The 17975-nt window shown below is 38.3% G+C and overlaps 1 protein-coding gene across 2 annotated transcripts in view; it reads right to left on the reverse strand.

The window, feature by feature from the left end:
- Nucleotides 1-17975, reverse strand: part of GPR158 (G protein-coupled receptor 158) — a 196911-nt gene that overhangs the window by 73623 nt on the left and 105313 nt on the right. For both annotated transcript variants that reach the window (XM_066991582.1, XM_048048493.2), the window contains exon 5: nt 10069-10137. In XM_066991582.1, coding sequence (XP_066847683.1) covers nt 10069-10137 — 69 coding nt within the window. The remainder of the gene's footprint in view (nt 1-10068; nt 10138-17975) is intronic.

A 17975-nucleotide genomic window follows, 5' to 3' on the forward strand; every position in this document is an offset into this window, starting at 1 on the left:
CAGATGATAAGTGGTTCAGGGGCACTGATTTAAATACCACAGACCTCTCGTCCCAGAGTTTAGAAGTTCAATTACAGTGCTACGCTGAAATGAAAACTTTCCACTAACACCATCATAATTCTGTAAGATTTTTCCCATGTAAAGATTTCACTAGTTATCAAATCATTTTGCCTGTATACTGGAAATGGCTTAACAATGTTTAGCAGTTGGTATTAAAAAAACATTATATCACTATCTGCATTGTCTATATTCTCAGCATGCAGAATGACTTGAATAAGAGCAGTCTCATCGTTGATGGATGAAATCTCCCTTCTTAAGAATTTCTTCTAAAAACATCAACTTTTCTCTTTCTTTTTGGTAATGCATTGACTTTCTCAACTTTTCTAATCATTCTGAAATCATCACTTATATCATCACTTAAAGTAGATGGTTAGGAAGTTCGTAATACATTCACATGTTGAAGAAGAGGGACTGAGGAGAAAAACCAAGTGAGAAAAAATGCACATTGCTGCTACTGTAATATTCACAGTGAACAGGCTTTGAGATGGAGATTCTTTCCCTTTTCCTCTGTCTTGACTCAGAGGGCTCTGTCAAGCGACATGGAACTTGATAGGTAAAACACTATGTTTTATCACTCAGTTGTACATATCACACCTGTCTGTGCCTTACCTTCAATATCTCAACCTCATGTTCCAAGGCATGGTGGGTTATCACAGCACCCTTTTCACTGGCAGCACAGGTTTATAATTGCACTCAATTTCATATAAGATACAGTTTGGTAGTATCAGATTATCTAAGCAAAGTCTACCTTAGGCATGAAATGCTTCTGCTTTCATTTTCCTCCAGATTCTTGTTAATGCATATCACAACAGCTGAACTAGGTAAGCAGACAAGAGCTGAGTCTAACTTCCATGTAACTGAGGAAGTTCAGCAAGATTTTTAAAGGCAATGTACAAGCCTTTCACTTGACCACATCTGTTGCTCCTTTGGTCTTAGGCATGAAAGCGTGTATAAACAATGAGAAAAGACATTTGGTGGAAAAATACAAACATGCCCCTGGCTTTCACTGAAAGACACTTGGGTAAGCGAAGAAGAATGACTGAAGTTTAATTCCCACCAACACAAGGTCTCTCAGGTGCTAAACTAATTAGTGAAGGTTTAGGGACTGTGTCCTACAGAGAATATGTCAAATGTTGACTACAACTTTTAATATTTTCCTTTCTGGCACAATTCAAACCTGGCACATCTATAATATCAAAACCTCTTGACTTTAGTTTTACAGTTTAATAAAAATGTAGTATATTATTTTTCATCATCTTTTCTGTAAATGTTGTCACATATTTTGAACTAATACATGAATTAATACATGAGAACCTTTATTCATGTACTGATTTTTTCATATGCTTAAATCACTACAGTAGAATTTAAGCATTTTCTAAAATAAACATTGCGTATATTGACTCAGTTCGCTTGCCCAGTCATCAGTGTGATCATCAAAATGTTTGCCTGAGAAAAATGGTTCCTATCATTTCTAGCCTATACACTAGTGAGACTCAACAAATGTTGTATAAAATAATATGCATGATCCTTCAATAATACTTCTTCCTGTTTTTTTGTTTGTTTGTTTTTACTATAATTAAGCAGAAACAAGGGGCCAAGTGAGGGCTTTCACTAATTAGATTATTTATATCATCTGCGAGGTATTCTTCAGTATTTCTTTGGCTTGCCTACGGTACTGTGGTCTGCCACCCAAGTGCTAGCCAAGCCTCTAATGGATTCACTTTGGAGAACAGAGCAAAGCCAATGGGTTCATTATAGCCTGGTTCTATGCAAGAGTAAGGAGCATACTATGAATATTCCCAGTATTGTTTTCCTCTATATGAATTTACCCACATTTTACCCTTTGATCATTTCTGTGTCAACACATTCTATGATCACAAATCAGCTCCCCAAAACTTTTAATTTTCAAATGCAGCAGCAGATTTTTAACACGTGCACATGGTTATACAGTTAATACCAGTTAAAAAGCCCTGCCAAAATACTGTGCATTGTTTTTCACAATTGTGGTCTGTTTTTATACTACTTTGAAGCAACAAGACAAGTGACAAGTAATGAAGACATTAGTTTTGGGTCTTTACCTACAAATTCTTACATATGCAAGTCACTGTCCTTATGTGAGTGACAGCGGCATTATGAGTAAAGGCCTTACTACTCTGACCAGAAGATTAATGTCAATGAATGAAGGGCTGACAAGACTGAAACACTGAAGTCCCACAATCCAGCAGTGCAAGAAAGTCACATAAAAAGACCAAAGAAAACCCAATGTGGCAATTGGTCCAGGTCACCAATTACTGTCTCTCTCTCTCTCTGGCTCTCAAGCCTCTGCATACACACTTGGCTATTCAGTGAATCTAGATTCTCACAAATGTGTCTTTCAAACTCAGTTCTCAAAGAAGCTTTCAGAGTCGTAAAAATAACATTGCCCTCTTGCAATCCTGTACTGCACCTTTGGATCCACAGGAAGAGGAGACTGGGTTTTGTCTTGTTATCACAAGCAGCGCCACAGGTATGAGCATGGGAATCTAAGACATGAAAGAATGGTAACACTTGTACCTCTGCCTTCACTGACCTATCTACAGCCCGCCATTTACAAAACCAATCATGAGACATATAGCTGTGGCTAATCACAGTTCTAGATATGGATAAACATATATTAAACAGTTTCTAGTTATATCCCTGACAGTAGGTACCAGATTTTTTTAGGATAGCTATGTAGACTAGTGACAACAGAACCACGAAGAACTATTTCCTTCCGCATATTGTTTTTGTGCTATTTCAAAAAGCAGTTATTCAAAATGCAAAAAATTTTCAGTGCCTGCTTCCGGTTAGTAGAAAGAGTCATAAACATTTGCCTTAGTGAGGTTCAGGGCAAGAACACAAGTCTTCTTAGTGCCTATGAGTCTTCTGTAATTTGAAGCAAAAGCTTATAATGTGGAAACTGCATGAGCTCCGTTTGGGCTTTTGCATTCAAAACAAGCTGTCTCTCCAAAAAAAGCTGTTGCTTTATTGGTTACATGTTAACTTCAAAAAGTATGTTTGTCTGACAATAACACAAAAAAACTATTGCATAAACCTCCGCCTGGTTCCCACACTCCTCTGCCCAAACAAGACAATTTACATATAAAATCCTCACAACATGATATTTTAAATCTGCCTTTTCCTTTGGCTGGACTTTTAACCTGCTATGATCCAAGTAAAACAGGAAGACCCTTTTCTAGAGTACTAGCGAAATTTGTGATGATCATCGCAGAGCAGAGAGCTACGCTGTGCCCTTAGACTTAAGTGGCATGAATACTATTATTTAGCTACTGTGAAACAAGAAAAAAAATGATGCATGTTCATTGTAAGAGCTTTAAAAACTATTTTATGAGTAAAGAGGATGTAGCTATATACTGAAAAATAATCAAGCTAAAACACCTGAGGTATGAGAGAGGGCTTAAAGCCTGAGATTCACCCCAATGTATCAGCATGAGCAGTGCTGAATGTGAAAAAGGCAACATCTTTCAGTTGGCCTCAGTGAACAACATGTAAAGAATAAATAAACAGTCACTGAGCTCTTGTAATGGATCACTTCTAGGCATACTTGAGGGACAAATGCATAAAAGCATTTCACATTATTCTATTTTCACATTCATTAATATAAAAAACTGAGCTCTCCAGTGACCTTGTTGCTCTGCTCAGGGCTATGACTAACAGAGCTACCGCAGAGTAGACCCCACAACATTCATGGCTCACTTCCCCTGTGCTAATGTACATACAGATGATTTGAGGGGAAAAAAGCCCACATCCACATCTGTGTTACACCACTCCCCACTTTCTATTCAATCTCATAACACTAAAGGGTAGGTCACTCTAGCTCAAGTGTGAAAGAGGGAGTAACACAGTCCCTGAAACAGATCCTAATACCTACTACATGGATCAAGATATCTGAGTGTAAAGAGTTTATTCCAGGCTTCACTACTCACCTGCTTCATGAGCGTCAGAGCACTGCAGCTCAGCATCTCTATTTCTCTAAACAGAAAGCAATGCTGCTTTGCTATAATTAGAGGTTTGGAAATACAATAGACAGCAGGAAAGACAAAGAATTTGGATTTTTGAGCCAAAAGAAGTCTGAAGGGAAAAATCCTAACAGTCTTCAAAAAGATGCTCTACAGCACCTTCAACTAACCCATCTTATGGCCTAACTGACCTCACTATTATAAAGTCGCCCCCTCACTGTCTAACATAACTTACACTTGCTAGATTTTAAACCCAGTGCCTCTTTTCTGTTATATCAAGAACATGGAGAAGATATTATTCCCTGCCTCTTTTCATCATGGTACCCACTAACTTTTATAACTGGCTGTAGAAATGATATCATAATATTGCGTGGATTTTGGAGTGCATTCTGGTGTTTCAGTTTAACTACACTAGCAGTATGGAAAATGTTTAATATATCAGATAACCCACAGTTGCCTGGGCGGAATTCTTCACCATTCGAAGCAAATACCACAGGCTTCCTTTATAGTCAATGGAGCCTAGACCATGATTCACCTAATCCTCAAGCTGAAGTCTAAAACGAGTTGTAAAAGGCCCAGTTTCTCATCACCAACTACTTGGTGAGCATAGGATAACTTTTTTCAGCTATGGATACGCACATTAGCAACAAAGAATAATGGAATAATATAGGTTGCCAGGAACCTGCAGAAGGGCTACGAAGCTGGTGAAGGGCCTGGAACACAAGTCCTGTGAGGAGCGGCTGAGGAAGCTGGGGTTGTTTAGTCTGGAGAAAAGGAGGCTCAGGGCAGACCTCATTGCTGTCTACAACTACCTGAAAGGAAGGTGTGGGGAGCTGAGTGTTGGCCTCTTCTCACAGGTAACTTGTGATAAGACTAGAGGGAATGGCCTCAAGTTGCACCAGGGGAGGTTTAGGTTGGAAATCAGGACACAATTCTTCTCAGAAGGAGCAGTCAGGCATTGGAACGGGTTGCCCAGGGGGGTGATGGAGTCACTGTCCCTGGGGGTGTTCAAGGAAAGGTTGGACGTGGTGCTTAGGGACATGGTTTTTAGCGGGAGATATTGGTAGTAGGGTAGTAGGTAGTAGGGTTGGTCCAGATGATCTTGGAGGTCTCTTCCAACCTTAATGATCCTTTGATTCTAAGTCATCTAGCCCAACTCCCTGCTCAAAGCAGGTCTAATTAGGTTAGGTTGCTAAGGGCTGTGTCCAGTCACCATAATGCTTCCAAGGATGGATATTCCACAAGTAATATGGGCGCTCTGTTCCAGTACTTGATCACCCTCGTAGTGAAAAAGTATTTCCTGGTATCTAACCAGAATTTCCTGTTTTCCAAACTGTGTCCATTACAGTTATCTAAAATCAGCTGACATCTCACCCCTAATGTAATTAACAGGCTGATCTATTAAAATATTGTAATATTTACAATATTAATGCAACCTGTTACAATTATTAGCAAGATTGGAGTTAGGAAAGGTCTAAAAGCTTCATCATGGTATTTCTGGAAAAGGAAAGTAATGAGAAACCTCCCTTCAGATGTCAAGTATAGAAGTTAAGAGACTATTGAAAAAGACATTCAGGTTTTGGCCCCCTCTTCAAAATCTACGAACAAAGAAATATAATGAAAATTGATTAGAGAGCACAGCATTCATTTGGAGGAGGTCTATCAATAATTGGAAAGACAAATTAAAGGAAAGTCAGAGATGATACTGTGAGAACTACAGAAAATGTAAGAAATTAGAGCCTCAGAAATGACAGCTGCCCAGCAACCATGCATTTGTAATAGACAAAGCTCCTCTGCCTCTTTATAATTCAGGAAAGATCAGTGTGTTGTTATCAACATAGCAGAATTTGAATAATAAATTTTGGTGGAGACCATCATTTGCACTCCCTGTTTGATTCTAAGGACATTATAACAGCTGTTTTTCTTACCAAAGGCAGCTGGCTGGTGATACTATTTTTCAATTAATGACTCTACACTATGAATAGATTACAGCATGTAGACATGTAAACAGTAACAATTAGTGAACGAAATTAAGCGATAAAGCAGGTTTTGGTTTCCATTTAATGGGAGGGTAGGGAAAGGCAGAGATGCAATAAAGCTCTTCTGGACACAGCAAAATTGGTATGCTGAAGGCTCTCAAAGCAATCCAAGACAGACTGGGTGAACGGATACAGAAAAAGAAAGAACTAAGAAAGCCCAGGGGAGTGAAGAGCAAAAATACAGAAGACTTAAGCAGTGTTGAGAAAATCTAAGTGGAAATTTTCATTTTTAAATGAGAATGTGATTTAGCATTGAATCCTTAAATGAACAGAGATTTGAGTTGTTTAGAATTGAAATTCTGTCATTTTCTCTCTTTACATTGTATATGCACTAACACAAGCTTTTTAAGTCTGCACATATTTGACCATGAAAGTTGAGGTTTTCAGTTTTGCCTTCCAAATCACAATAGAAGAGATGGAACAAAAAGAAAAAAAAGTATTATGTTAAACGAAAACACCATGCTGCTGTGGTGTCTGGCCCACACTGGTGAACTTCATATTTTAATTTTCATCTCATGTCAGCTCTGGAAAACATATTTGAACATGCTTATTTAGGGTGTATAAAAGGAGAGATTTATATTGGAATAGAATAGAATAGAACAGAACAGAATAGAATAGAACAGAACAGAACAGAATAGAATAGAACAGAACAGAATAGAATAGAACAGAACAGAATAGAATAGTTCAGTTGGAAGGAACCTACAAAGATCATCAAGTCCAACTGCCTGACCACTTCATGGCTAACCAAAAGTTAAAGAATGTTAATGAGAGCATTATCCAAATGCCTCTTGAATACTGTTAGGCTTGGGGCACCAACCACCTCACTAGGAAGCCTCTTCCAGTGTTTGACCACCCTCATGGTAAAGAAATTTTACTTTATACCTGATCTGACCCTCAACTGGCACAGCTTTGTGCTGTTGCTCCACATGATATTCAAGGGGAGGCCGCACCAGCGCTAACTAAATACAGCAGGAGAATCACCGCTTCTGACAGGCTGGCCATGCTGTCTTTACTGCACCCCAAAATGCGGTTTGCCCTCTCAGCTGCCAGGGCACACTGCTGGCTCATGGTGAGCCTGCTGCCAGCCAGCACCCCCAGGTCCTTCTGCTGAGCTGCTCCCCGGCCACTCCTTGCCCAGTCTGTGCCTGGGTCTTACATTAATTACTCATAAATCTCTAATGCATTCCCCTCATAAAATGAAGACCAATTCACATAGGTAAATCAACTCTACCTCTGTGTGCATGTTACTACATTTTTAACATCACAGAGTAACAGAATATTCCCAATTATTCTCAGAAACAAATAAAAACACCAAACAATGGGAAGAGGTAAATGAACAGTGCACAAGACCCAGAAAAATGAAGACCTGCTCTGCATGTATGTGACATAACAAATATCATAATCCATAAACTACACTCATTGAATGAACATTTGTGTGAATGTCAGCTGGTGCAAACAAGACTCTTAGTTCAGAGCTCAAGTTTTCTTTCCCACTCCATCTTGCTGTGCTTTGTGCTCCTTTTTCCAAACAAGATGCAGGTGAGCACATTTAGATGGTATTCACGTACAGCAAAATGTCAAGAGTTCCCATTTCAAGGACCCACACCCCATAATTCATACCTTGCAGAAATGCAGTCTTTTCTTTCTTAAAGATGATATAATGGACTTCTCTGGCTATGTTTTATGTGTGCTCTCACACTTCACACATTTATTGTTCAATTTTCTTGCCCTGGATCAGAAAGTGATGAAATCTTCCTTGGAATAGAGGAACAGGGATATTGCAATCCTGGTATTTCTTCATTAGCCTAAGTTTTCTTTTTTTTACAAAACCATATTCTTGCAGTTGGTGAAATTGGTTAATTTCTCTGTCTGAACATTAATATGACCTCCATTATCACACTAAGTCCCTCCCCTTAGACCTTTAAAATAGAAACGATAAAATTACTTTCCCGTTTCTTTCAGCCTGTGGGAGTAATAACCCGATGAGTAATTACCTATGTATGAAAGAAAGAGAGCCCTACCAAAGAGTGTGGGAGCATAAAACTGCTCTAACAGAGAAGTCAAGTTGTATCCTTTGCGTTTTAGTTTCTAACAGAACGTGTTCTCAGTGGGCAGTTTAATATCATATGAGATGCGCAGAGACGGACGAGGTCCAGTCAAGTATTTATCTCCCACCTGGGAGACAGGCTCATCAAGACTTTTTAGCAGAACATTTTTCCTCAGACAATGTCAACTTGTCATTTTTCACTTGTTGTATATTTAACACTGTTAATGTCAATGATAAAAAGGGGGAAAATGTTGTTTAAACATCAGTGAGAAACAGTGGGGAAGCTTTGGTCTTCTAATGCCCCCTCCCAGCTCCACTGCCTTTCTCTTCCCTCTGCATTTAAAGGTTACGGATGACCATCTCTTGAATCTAACAGGTTCCTTCTTCTTCAAGTCAGCTGTTGCCAGTAAACTCCATTGCCGTTATGTAAGCATCCCTGACGCTGAGCTCCTAAAGCCTGAAGACAGCCAGCCACCAGAGGACATTTGTCCTTTCTGGAAGACAATGATTAGAGGATCAAGACAAGAACTGGGATAGATGCTGGAGAACCAGTCACAGGGGAGCAGACTGCAGGCACTGCACACAAAGAGCTATAATCAGGCTTTTGGCAAACTTTGGAGCCAATGTGGTACAAACACCGACTGGTTCTGATAGAGCCTCTGCCGTGGGAAGACATGGCTCCATGGCTCTCTGGGAAAGCAAGAGGGGACAGCCATGGAAAGGAAATCCCCCCTATTATGCTTTATGGTATGAATTTCCTTACATGACTTACACCATTTCTATACCAGTTGAGGGAGCACTGCATGGGCTTCCTGTTCTTCTCACTGGAAAAGAACATGAAGGGAGCTCTGGAAACCCAGGGGAGAGGCAATGCAAGTAGTAAAAAGCATTTGTACAATATGGAAAAAACAAAACTTCTTTCTTCCTGACATCTGCAAAGTCAAGGATGAAAAGACACATAAAACCATCCAAGAAATGCACACACTTTTCTTTAGAACTTGAAAGGCCAACACAATTCAAAAAATAATGCATAAAAATTCCACCAGGATTTGTGTTTATTATAGCATTCTTCACACTTCATTCTGCTACAGTTTGTTCGCTATTTGTTCCACAACCACTAAGGAGTTTTGTTTTCCAGCAGTCACTCAGTAACTGTCTGTAAAAGCACAGAAGATTCTTACTACTGAGGAAAAGAGAACATAAACATATTTTAAAACAATCCACAACTACATCTTTGCTTCTGTCTCCTGATCTGCACACTTTCTATTCACTTCACTTGATTTACTCTTTGATGCCTTGGTTTATCTAGGCTTTACCTTGGGTTTATGAGTTCAGTGGGGGATTTTTGAAAAAATAAAGTATATATATTTCATAGAGTTTTGTGATACATTCCTTGTGTGAATGTGAAATCACTTTTTTTTTCCCATTTAAATGGATAATGCCATCACATTTTCCCAAATACCTGGTATTGCAGATGTCATGAGGCCTCAGAAACACTTACTAAAATATATACCAGCAATAATACACTAAAATAATCACCCTCCCTTGTACTGCATTCCCAAGAAATATATGGTATAATCAGTGTCTTCCTTTTACATACCCTGTACATTTTTCCCCTAGCAGAGCAGAGAGGTATCTTCTTTCAAGGCTAAAACTCAGTTTAGCCTAGAACACACACACACAAAAAAAATTAAATAAAAATGAAATGTTCTTTAACCGAAGATGGAGAATTTCTTCAAATACAGTAAAACATCCAAGTGTTCTTAAGAATATTTACAGAACATAGCACATTTTATTAAACACATTAGACTAATCATTACATAACTAATTTTGATGAACACATTTGTTACCAATGTGATTCATGCAATGTTTTTAAATGTTGGCAAAGATATCATTTTCCAAAAAAAATTTCGTTTTGACTTACTGGAAAGTACAGAAGAAGTGATCCAAAAAGAATGGTTTCCAACAGCACCAGCCCTGAAGCCCTGATACTCTAGGAAAAAAACAAATAGAAAAAAAAAGACAATACAAAGTATTAGAAAATTCTCTGTGTGCAGTTTAGATGCTGAGTTCTTTGCAAAAGGCACCTTCACTTCCACCAATGTAATGCTTCCACAGTAATGCTTATTAGCACAGTATTAAGCTGTCTATCATGTTGTCACGCTCCACATTCTTTAATTCACCAGCCCATTACAATAGCTGTGTTTTACAAAATCCAATTTCAAAAATCACTCATTCCTATGTTAAATATTATTCAACACATTACCTGGATACATTTTCAAACTGCTAAAATGGCTCTCAATTGTGAGGAATTACAAATCATGGAAATTACAGATATGAATTTAACTGCAGAATTTGTTCTGTACTATTTAAATTTCAAGAAGCCCTTTGAACATTTTGACCTGCCTATTTAATATTGATGACTTGGCTTCCACAGTATGTATAAATAATCTACAATTTTACTGAATACAGAATGTACTCTTAGATTGAAAGCACCTTTATTTTCCTTGAAACTTTGTACAAAGATGTTGATTTAGACATTAACTTGTCAGGATTGTAAAATATTGTGCCATTTCCTTACCAGTTCTAATGCAGTCTCCATCATAGTTTTCTTCCATTTTAAAATAAAAAAAAAAAATCAATTCTTTTCCTTAATATAAAGATTATTCCAGTAAGTTTGATAATTTATGCATAGTGCATCTGCACCTTATCTTAAAGACAAAAGATCAACACTGCTTTCCATTTCTTTAGCTACCTCCTTCCTCTGAGAGGGTCTTTCATTCACTATTCTGGATGAAGGCAGCACGTTCCTGACCGCAAGCAATGCGGTCAGATAAGACAACAAAAGAGGATTTGCCAAAAATCTTTTGAAAAATCATGCATTTCATGCTATTTCAACCATTTCCCATAATAAAATCCTCTCATGGACTGGAATCAATGGTCTGTGGTACTCTCTCTAATGGGTTTAGATGAGAGATGTTTATCTTTCATTAGTAAAGCAATCATTAAAAAAAAGAGCCCTATATGAGTAGATTTACAGTCAAATTTTTGGTGCCCTGGAATCCATTTTTGACTTGCAAAAACTGGTGGAATTTTCTTGATGGAACAAGTCTTAGAAACACAACACAGACTGAAGATTTCAAATCCTCCTTTGCTTTTTTCTTTCCTTGACAGTGCAATGTAAGAGTTGCATAGAATTTCAGTGTTCAAGATAAAAAGGATAAGAAGAACTATGGAGATTTTTGTATCCCCTGTAACAATGCCTCATTCTGTTTTCTCAGTTTCTGATGCAAATACATTATTCCTCTTTTTGCCAGAAAGAAAAGTGCATGTGTGTTTTCCTATTCCTAACCTCCACTTTTAGAAAGTTCTCCCTAATGTCTCTTAAGCTTTCTGTAGTGCAGCTTTAGTTCATTATTGTGAGTTCTGTCACCCATGGATCTGAACCTTAGACTTTCTTAGCAAGAGTTACATATTAAGGATCACAAAACTATTCTGCTAACTCACTCTAAAATTACACCCTGACCTTGAAACATACATATTTCTAGCAAAATTTTCCTGGAACTTACATGCTTCCACAAAAAGTTTCCCTAAAAAGCAAAGCAAAACAAAACAGAGCTCCACAAACAGCTAAACTACCATAACTGTAGTTATGTACCAAATAGAATGCAATGCCTGTCATAGCAATTGCAGAAACTTGAAAATTGACCCACAAGCAGAGCTCATATTTACATTTTCATCACTGGTCTCCTGTAATGCAAGACATTTGTTTCAAAAGCCCAAATTAAGGTGTGTTTTCTCTTCTCTTTCTCAGTTAATACATTTTGATGTTGGGTAAAGTATAAGCTTAATCCCAAAGGCAAAGAGCTAGACAACGGGTAACTGAAATGCCACTGTAAGTTTTTTTAGGCTCACACAATCCACTCTATCAGTGACATACCAAATTCAGTTGAGCTAGCACTTTATGTAATTTATTTCTGTCATTTGGATAGAGGGGGAAGCTCACCCACTAGTCTACCAAGGTAAAGATGGTCCCACACTCCCATACTGCATTTCCTCACAAAACAGCCCTGCCTCATTTCATCTACAAGGATGCTCCAGAGACATACACAAAGCGTGTATATCAACAGACAAAAAATGTCCAAAACAAAACACATTGATTCTGTATTCACAATATGTTTATTTTTTTTATGAGCATCCCAAAACTATAAACAAAAACCAAATGGATGATATTATCTTTTATGGCTGCTGTAGTAAAATTGCTTATGTATTCTTATTAATGTATTCAGATATACATTCAACTTATTCAACTGGCACTATAAAAATCAATACATCTAGACAACTTTTCAAGACTGCTTTCTGCAGAAACTTCTGTTCTGAGCTCATAGAGCACCAAAAAGCTGGAAGTAAATGTTTAGGTGCCACTTTTGAAACCATTAAATAGAATACTTTCATGTTATTTTAATTAAGAAGTGACTAAACTCTCAATTATTTTATAGCTTTTATGTTTCAAGTTAATGGATCGTGCGCACTGCTTTGACATGTAGAACAGAAACTGCATATATTTTACAAACTATAAATGACAGTATGACTTAGTTCGCATTTCTAATGAACACATAACTTTAGCCTGAGCAAGACATAAAATTTCTGTGAAGTACACAAGGAAGAAAAGATAGAAAGATTATAAAAGGTTAAAATCTGCCTCCACTACCATTTCCCACTTTGTGATGTAAAGTTCCAATCACTACATCATAAGTAAAAATAAGTAGTATATAGGACCATGTCCAGAAGACTCCTTATGTGGTCCTGACTCTACACATTTTGATACAGTTTTTCTTCACAACATCTTTCTAAGACAACACCACTTTACTCACTGGGAATTACTGCAGAGGGGCCTTGCCCATAACCAGTGAACTCATGTCTCCCACTATCAGTCAGCCCTCAAACCCTGAAGAAGCTTTTTTTTCTTCTTTTTATACTATGCATCTCTATATGACAGAATAACCAAGAAAGTAGGTGAAATGTGTATCATATAGAGAAGATAAAAATGTTCTTAAAAAATTAATCTTCAAACAACTTCTGTGTGAACATCCTTTTATAAATAAGTCTTCTGCACCCTGATCAACCTTTTCTTATCAAGCTTTCTTCTGGATGGCAAGATGATAAGGTAACATGCAGGGGCACAGAACTGCCACATTTCCAGCACTTCTCCCAAACAATAAACTCCTCTATGATTTTCTTCTCACCTGTGTTCCTGAAGCAACCATTATCTATGAATTCTGACAATGTACTTCTCTTCTGTGCCCTAAAAGAAATATGAATTCCACAACAACACTGAAATTCAAAATGAACTTGAATCCACGTCGTGACTGTGCCTTTATCTCTGTCTTTGATACTTAGAAAATGGAGGTTTTAACCCTACATTCACAGCTTTTTGTAACAAGATTCTTCAGAAATTGGAGTAGATATTCTGACAGAGATGAATGGCATCCCTGTTGATGAAGAAAAACATAAATGTTCAAATAAGAAACAGCACCAGCAAAATTCTGTTTTTGCAGTGTAGAAAACTCTCCCAAACAACGAGTTTGAAATTCCATTTTTTAATTTTCTTTATTGTAAAGAAAAGTATATATTTTAACAAGAAAAAGGTAACATGGAAGCTTTCAGTTTATAAAAGACAAGTACATTTATTTGAAATATTTATATTTCACTTGACTCGTTTTTTCCTCCAGTGACGCTGCTACAGCCCAAGAAGGCGTGAGAAGCCTTCAGCCAGTACCAAAACTTCAAAAACAGGGAATAGCTAAAGGGGTGAAAACCAAAATAAAAGGTTTTTTACTTAAGACATGAGATAGAAGGTATCCTATGTTAGATAGACAGCATTTCTATCAGCCTTGGAGCACCATTTTTCCACCAAGAGTTGAATTTGCCACTACGCAGACTTCGCAAATACAGGCACCTAAGGTGTGGCTGTAGGCAGCACCACAAATATTTGCTTCCATAGGACTTCAATATGTACATAGCAGTGAATATGTCCGCATATGTCAGGACAAAAATCTTTTCTCTTTTAAGAAAGTAAATGAAAGAATGGAAGCAAATGGCAATCCACAGCCTCTGCCTTTTGCCCTCCACCAATGCTGTCTGTATAATTAAAAACCTCCTTCACAGAAATCAGGGTATTTTAGGATAAAGCCCAGGGGAATCTTCTTCCATTTGCATGTAACGTCATGTCAATTTCTTTCTCTTTTCCTTATCAGCTGCCTGGGTTGATTTTTTTTTTTTTAATCTGCTTTGCTTGTTGTTGGCATTTATTTGGGTTTTTGTTTGTTGATTATTTATTTCTCTGGCTGTTGAACGTGTGTAAGGTCTGTTTATTTACTGTTTTGTCTGTTTGCTCATTTTCCTTTCAAGGGTTTCATTTCTGTGTTTAGTTATTTGTGTCAGTAAATCTGTCCTTTCTGGTTTTCCTTGTCTCACTTAATGGTTACACATTGCAGGCACCTAATTGACACTGCAATTTATTTTGCTTCTAGTTTCATACTAACTTTTATACTTACCTTACCTCTTTCATACTTTTCCCATGTTCTTTAGTTGTTTTTGTTTGTTTTTTGAGATATTCATTAAAAATAATTATTATTTTAAGTTGAAGGAGGAAAAATAATTATTGAACTAGGCATTAGCTTCAATCTGGCCTCCATCTGGAATCAAACCAAAAGGAAGCAATTAAAATATTATGGCAAGTATTACAGTAAAGATGGAGACCAGGTACCAGGTTATGTACTGGTCTCTACCATCTTATGCATCTTGAGCTTGAGTTTCTTAGAGAGAAGTTACAATCCTTAAATTCTGCTATGAACAAATGGCCCACTAAGACAATTCCAGCAAATCCAGTGCAAGTTGTCAGCCATAAGGGAAATTCAAGAGAATTGCAATCAGCTGTTTCATAGTAAGCTATCAAAAGGACCAACTAGAAAAATGCAAGATAGCTTTAGGCAGATGATAGCAAATAGCAAAATAGTGCGAGGACATGGGACATAAAGGCCCCCATTTGGTGGACGGGCTTGATAACTTCTGAATCGCTGAGTATGTCATGTTAGATCTACACAGCAAAACCACCACAATAGCACAGTAAAATGCATCTGCATGTTAAATACTTCAGGAGGCATTTATGGAAAAACTGAGTTCAAGTGTGACTTAGGCAGTGGAACAGGACTCACAGCTGAGGACATACCCTCGTGTTATAAAACCACTGCAGTACGGACCAGCACTCCAACTCAAAGAGGATAAAACTTGAAATGTTCACAGTTTCTCCTCTCAGCTGGGATGCAGCTACTAGCAGTTGTGAGATGCTACTGGCCATTTGCACTTCGGTGACTGCTCAAAGTCACACAACTGCTGGCGATTTAAAGTAAGAAGTTACAAATATTCACAAAGTCCAGATATACTCCTATATTAACAGCTCAGAGGTTAGTTGTCACCTCCACGTGAGACTCAGGATTTGACTGCAAATCTGCAACCCAGATATAGGGGTCGGAGTAATGCCACATGATGGATGTCACAACATACGATGTAGCATGTTTATTCTATAAACAAGTTCAGGAGCAGCTACACTGAAACTGCCTTTGCAGGTTTCCCCTTGGAAGACAAGACATAATAGTGGGTCAAGGTCACCCCATAGCAGATTATTTTGGATACTCTAGCAAGATGCAGTGATGGAGAGGAGACAGAGCCTCAGGGCAAGGATGAGGAAAGCAAAGTCAGGATGCTGAGGTCCAAGGCAGCCCTGTCAGAAAGTAGACCTTGCCCCTGGGTGTGGGGGTGGTCCAAACACAGAGACAGTCAGAGACATTCTTACTAAAACTCTGGTTTCAGTACTGAAATCTCAGTTCAGCACGTACAGATATTGTGAATTAGGAAGGCACAGAAGTAAAGGCTGGCTCATTACTTCTGCTCTCCTGTGAAGCAAACATTGCTGTCTCTCTGGAGCAATTCTTTTATAGAAAGCCTCACACTGTTTATTAGAGAAATATAGCTATTTTTTAACTTTCTCATATATCTTTTCTCATTAATAGAAACAAACAAAAATGCTATTACAGAAAGCAAACCATTTATCATAGTTTTCTATTGTTCTGTGAAGCAATGAGGACTGCAGTCCAGCTGAGACAGAGGCATCCCAACAGCTATCTTTAATATACAGTAACTCACAGAACTAATCCAATTAGATGCTTTGCATCTAATCAATAAACATTATAATAATCCATAATGTGCATAATGAAATCTAACTAGTCTCAAAGAATTACTGACTCATATAAATGCTTGTTGAAAGGGACTTCTACAGGTTATCTAGTCCCATCTCCTGGTTCAGGCAGGAGTACTGCCAACAGCAATTCGGTCAGCCATGGCTTTGTCTTCCAAAGCCTCAAAACCTCCAAGAATGGAGCTAGGTAACTGATGGGTAGCTGACTGTGGTCTAGCACTTCTCTCCTAGTGAGAAAGCTTTTCCTAATTCCCAGCCTGAACTTCCCAACCCACAATTTGTGATTGTTGTCCCTTGTTACAACTCTTGATGCTACTAAAGAGAGTTTTGATCTGTCTTTATAAACACCCTTCAAATAAGCTGCTACTAGATTGCCCCTTAGCTTCTTCTTTGCCATCCTATTCAAGCTTAGCTTCCACAGGCTTTACCAGTAGGTTTTATGCTCTAGCACTCACCAGTAGTCATCCTCTGGGCTCTCTCCAGTTTCCCCACACTTCATGAACCACAGAGCACAAAACTGGGCTCAGTATTCCACGAGCAACCCCACTACCACCGAACAGAGGAATAACAGCCTTGCTGAGCCTACTGGGTATGCCCCTGGTGTCGAGTATACGATTTTCCTGAATTGTGGTGAGAGCTCAGCATTGGCTCATAGTCCTCTCGAACTTCCTGCTGTTTTTCAGCCACACTGCTTCTCAGGACATTTGATTAATGAAAAGATCAGAATAAAATAAAGACTTAGAGATAAACCATATGAACAGATGCCTTTGTTAAGATGATGGTATCAAGGCAATGCATTGACCTTCCTCACCAATCTCATTCCAAGACTGGGTTTCAGCCAGTTTTTTTATCCTATTACTGCTTCCAGTTTTGGATCTGAAGGAGCTGGAACTGCATGTGTTTCAAGCAATAAAAACAGAGTTTCATTCTCTATTCCAAATATTATCTTCATCTACTTCATAGAGAAACTGACCAAAAGAAGAGGGCAGCTCCTGGGGGAAAACTGAAGCGGTGACTACAAAAGCTGAGGAGCAAGCACATAGTGTAACTCGGATATCATTAGAGGACAGCATGCAGAGCCAGACCACATTCATGTCACAACACTTCAAAAGTGGTAATTCAGTGTTACTGCACTTTTTGGTTTGCTCCTGAGCCTTTCTCTACGGTAGGAAGGAACTCTTCATCAGTTCCATACATGCTAGTGACAATCCAGCTCTTAACTTAGAGCTTTACTGTAGATTGTGAAACTAATGAGAAGGTGGGGAGTTCCTAGGTAGCACAGGCCAGGTATCCCTAGTCTTCCTTTTTGTTTCCCCCTTACCAATATGCCTTAGCAGAGCACATTTTCTTGACCAGGGCTGAAAAAAATGCCTTTGGATTTGCTTGCTTTTTGGTCCATCCATTCTATGTTGACCACATCAATAGTCTTCGAGATAAATAATAATTCTCTATCCCCAGGTCTCAGGAAGTAACACAATTTCTGTAGCAAATCACATTAGGAAACTCAAGTCCTACATGCCTTTTGGGTACTGGTAGAGGGTCATAAATAAATGCTCAACAATTAATTGCACAAG

Source organism: Anser cygnoides, chromosome 2, assembly GCF_040182565.1.
Source record: "Anser cygnoides isolate HZ-2024a breed goose chromosome 2, Taihu_goose_T2T_genome, whole genome shotgun sequence".
Classification (NCBI taxonomy): Eukaryota; Metazoa; Chordata; class Aves; order Anseriformes; family Anatidae; genus Anser; species Anser cygnoides.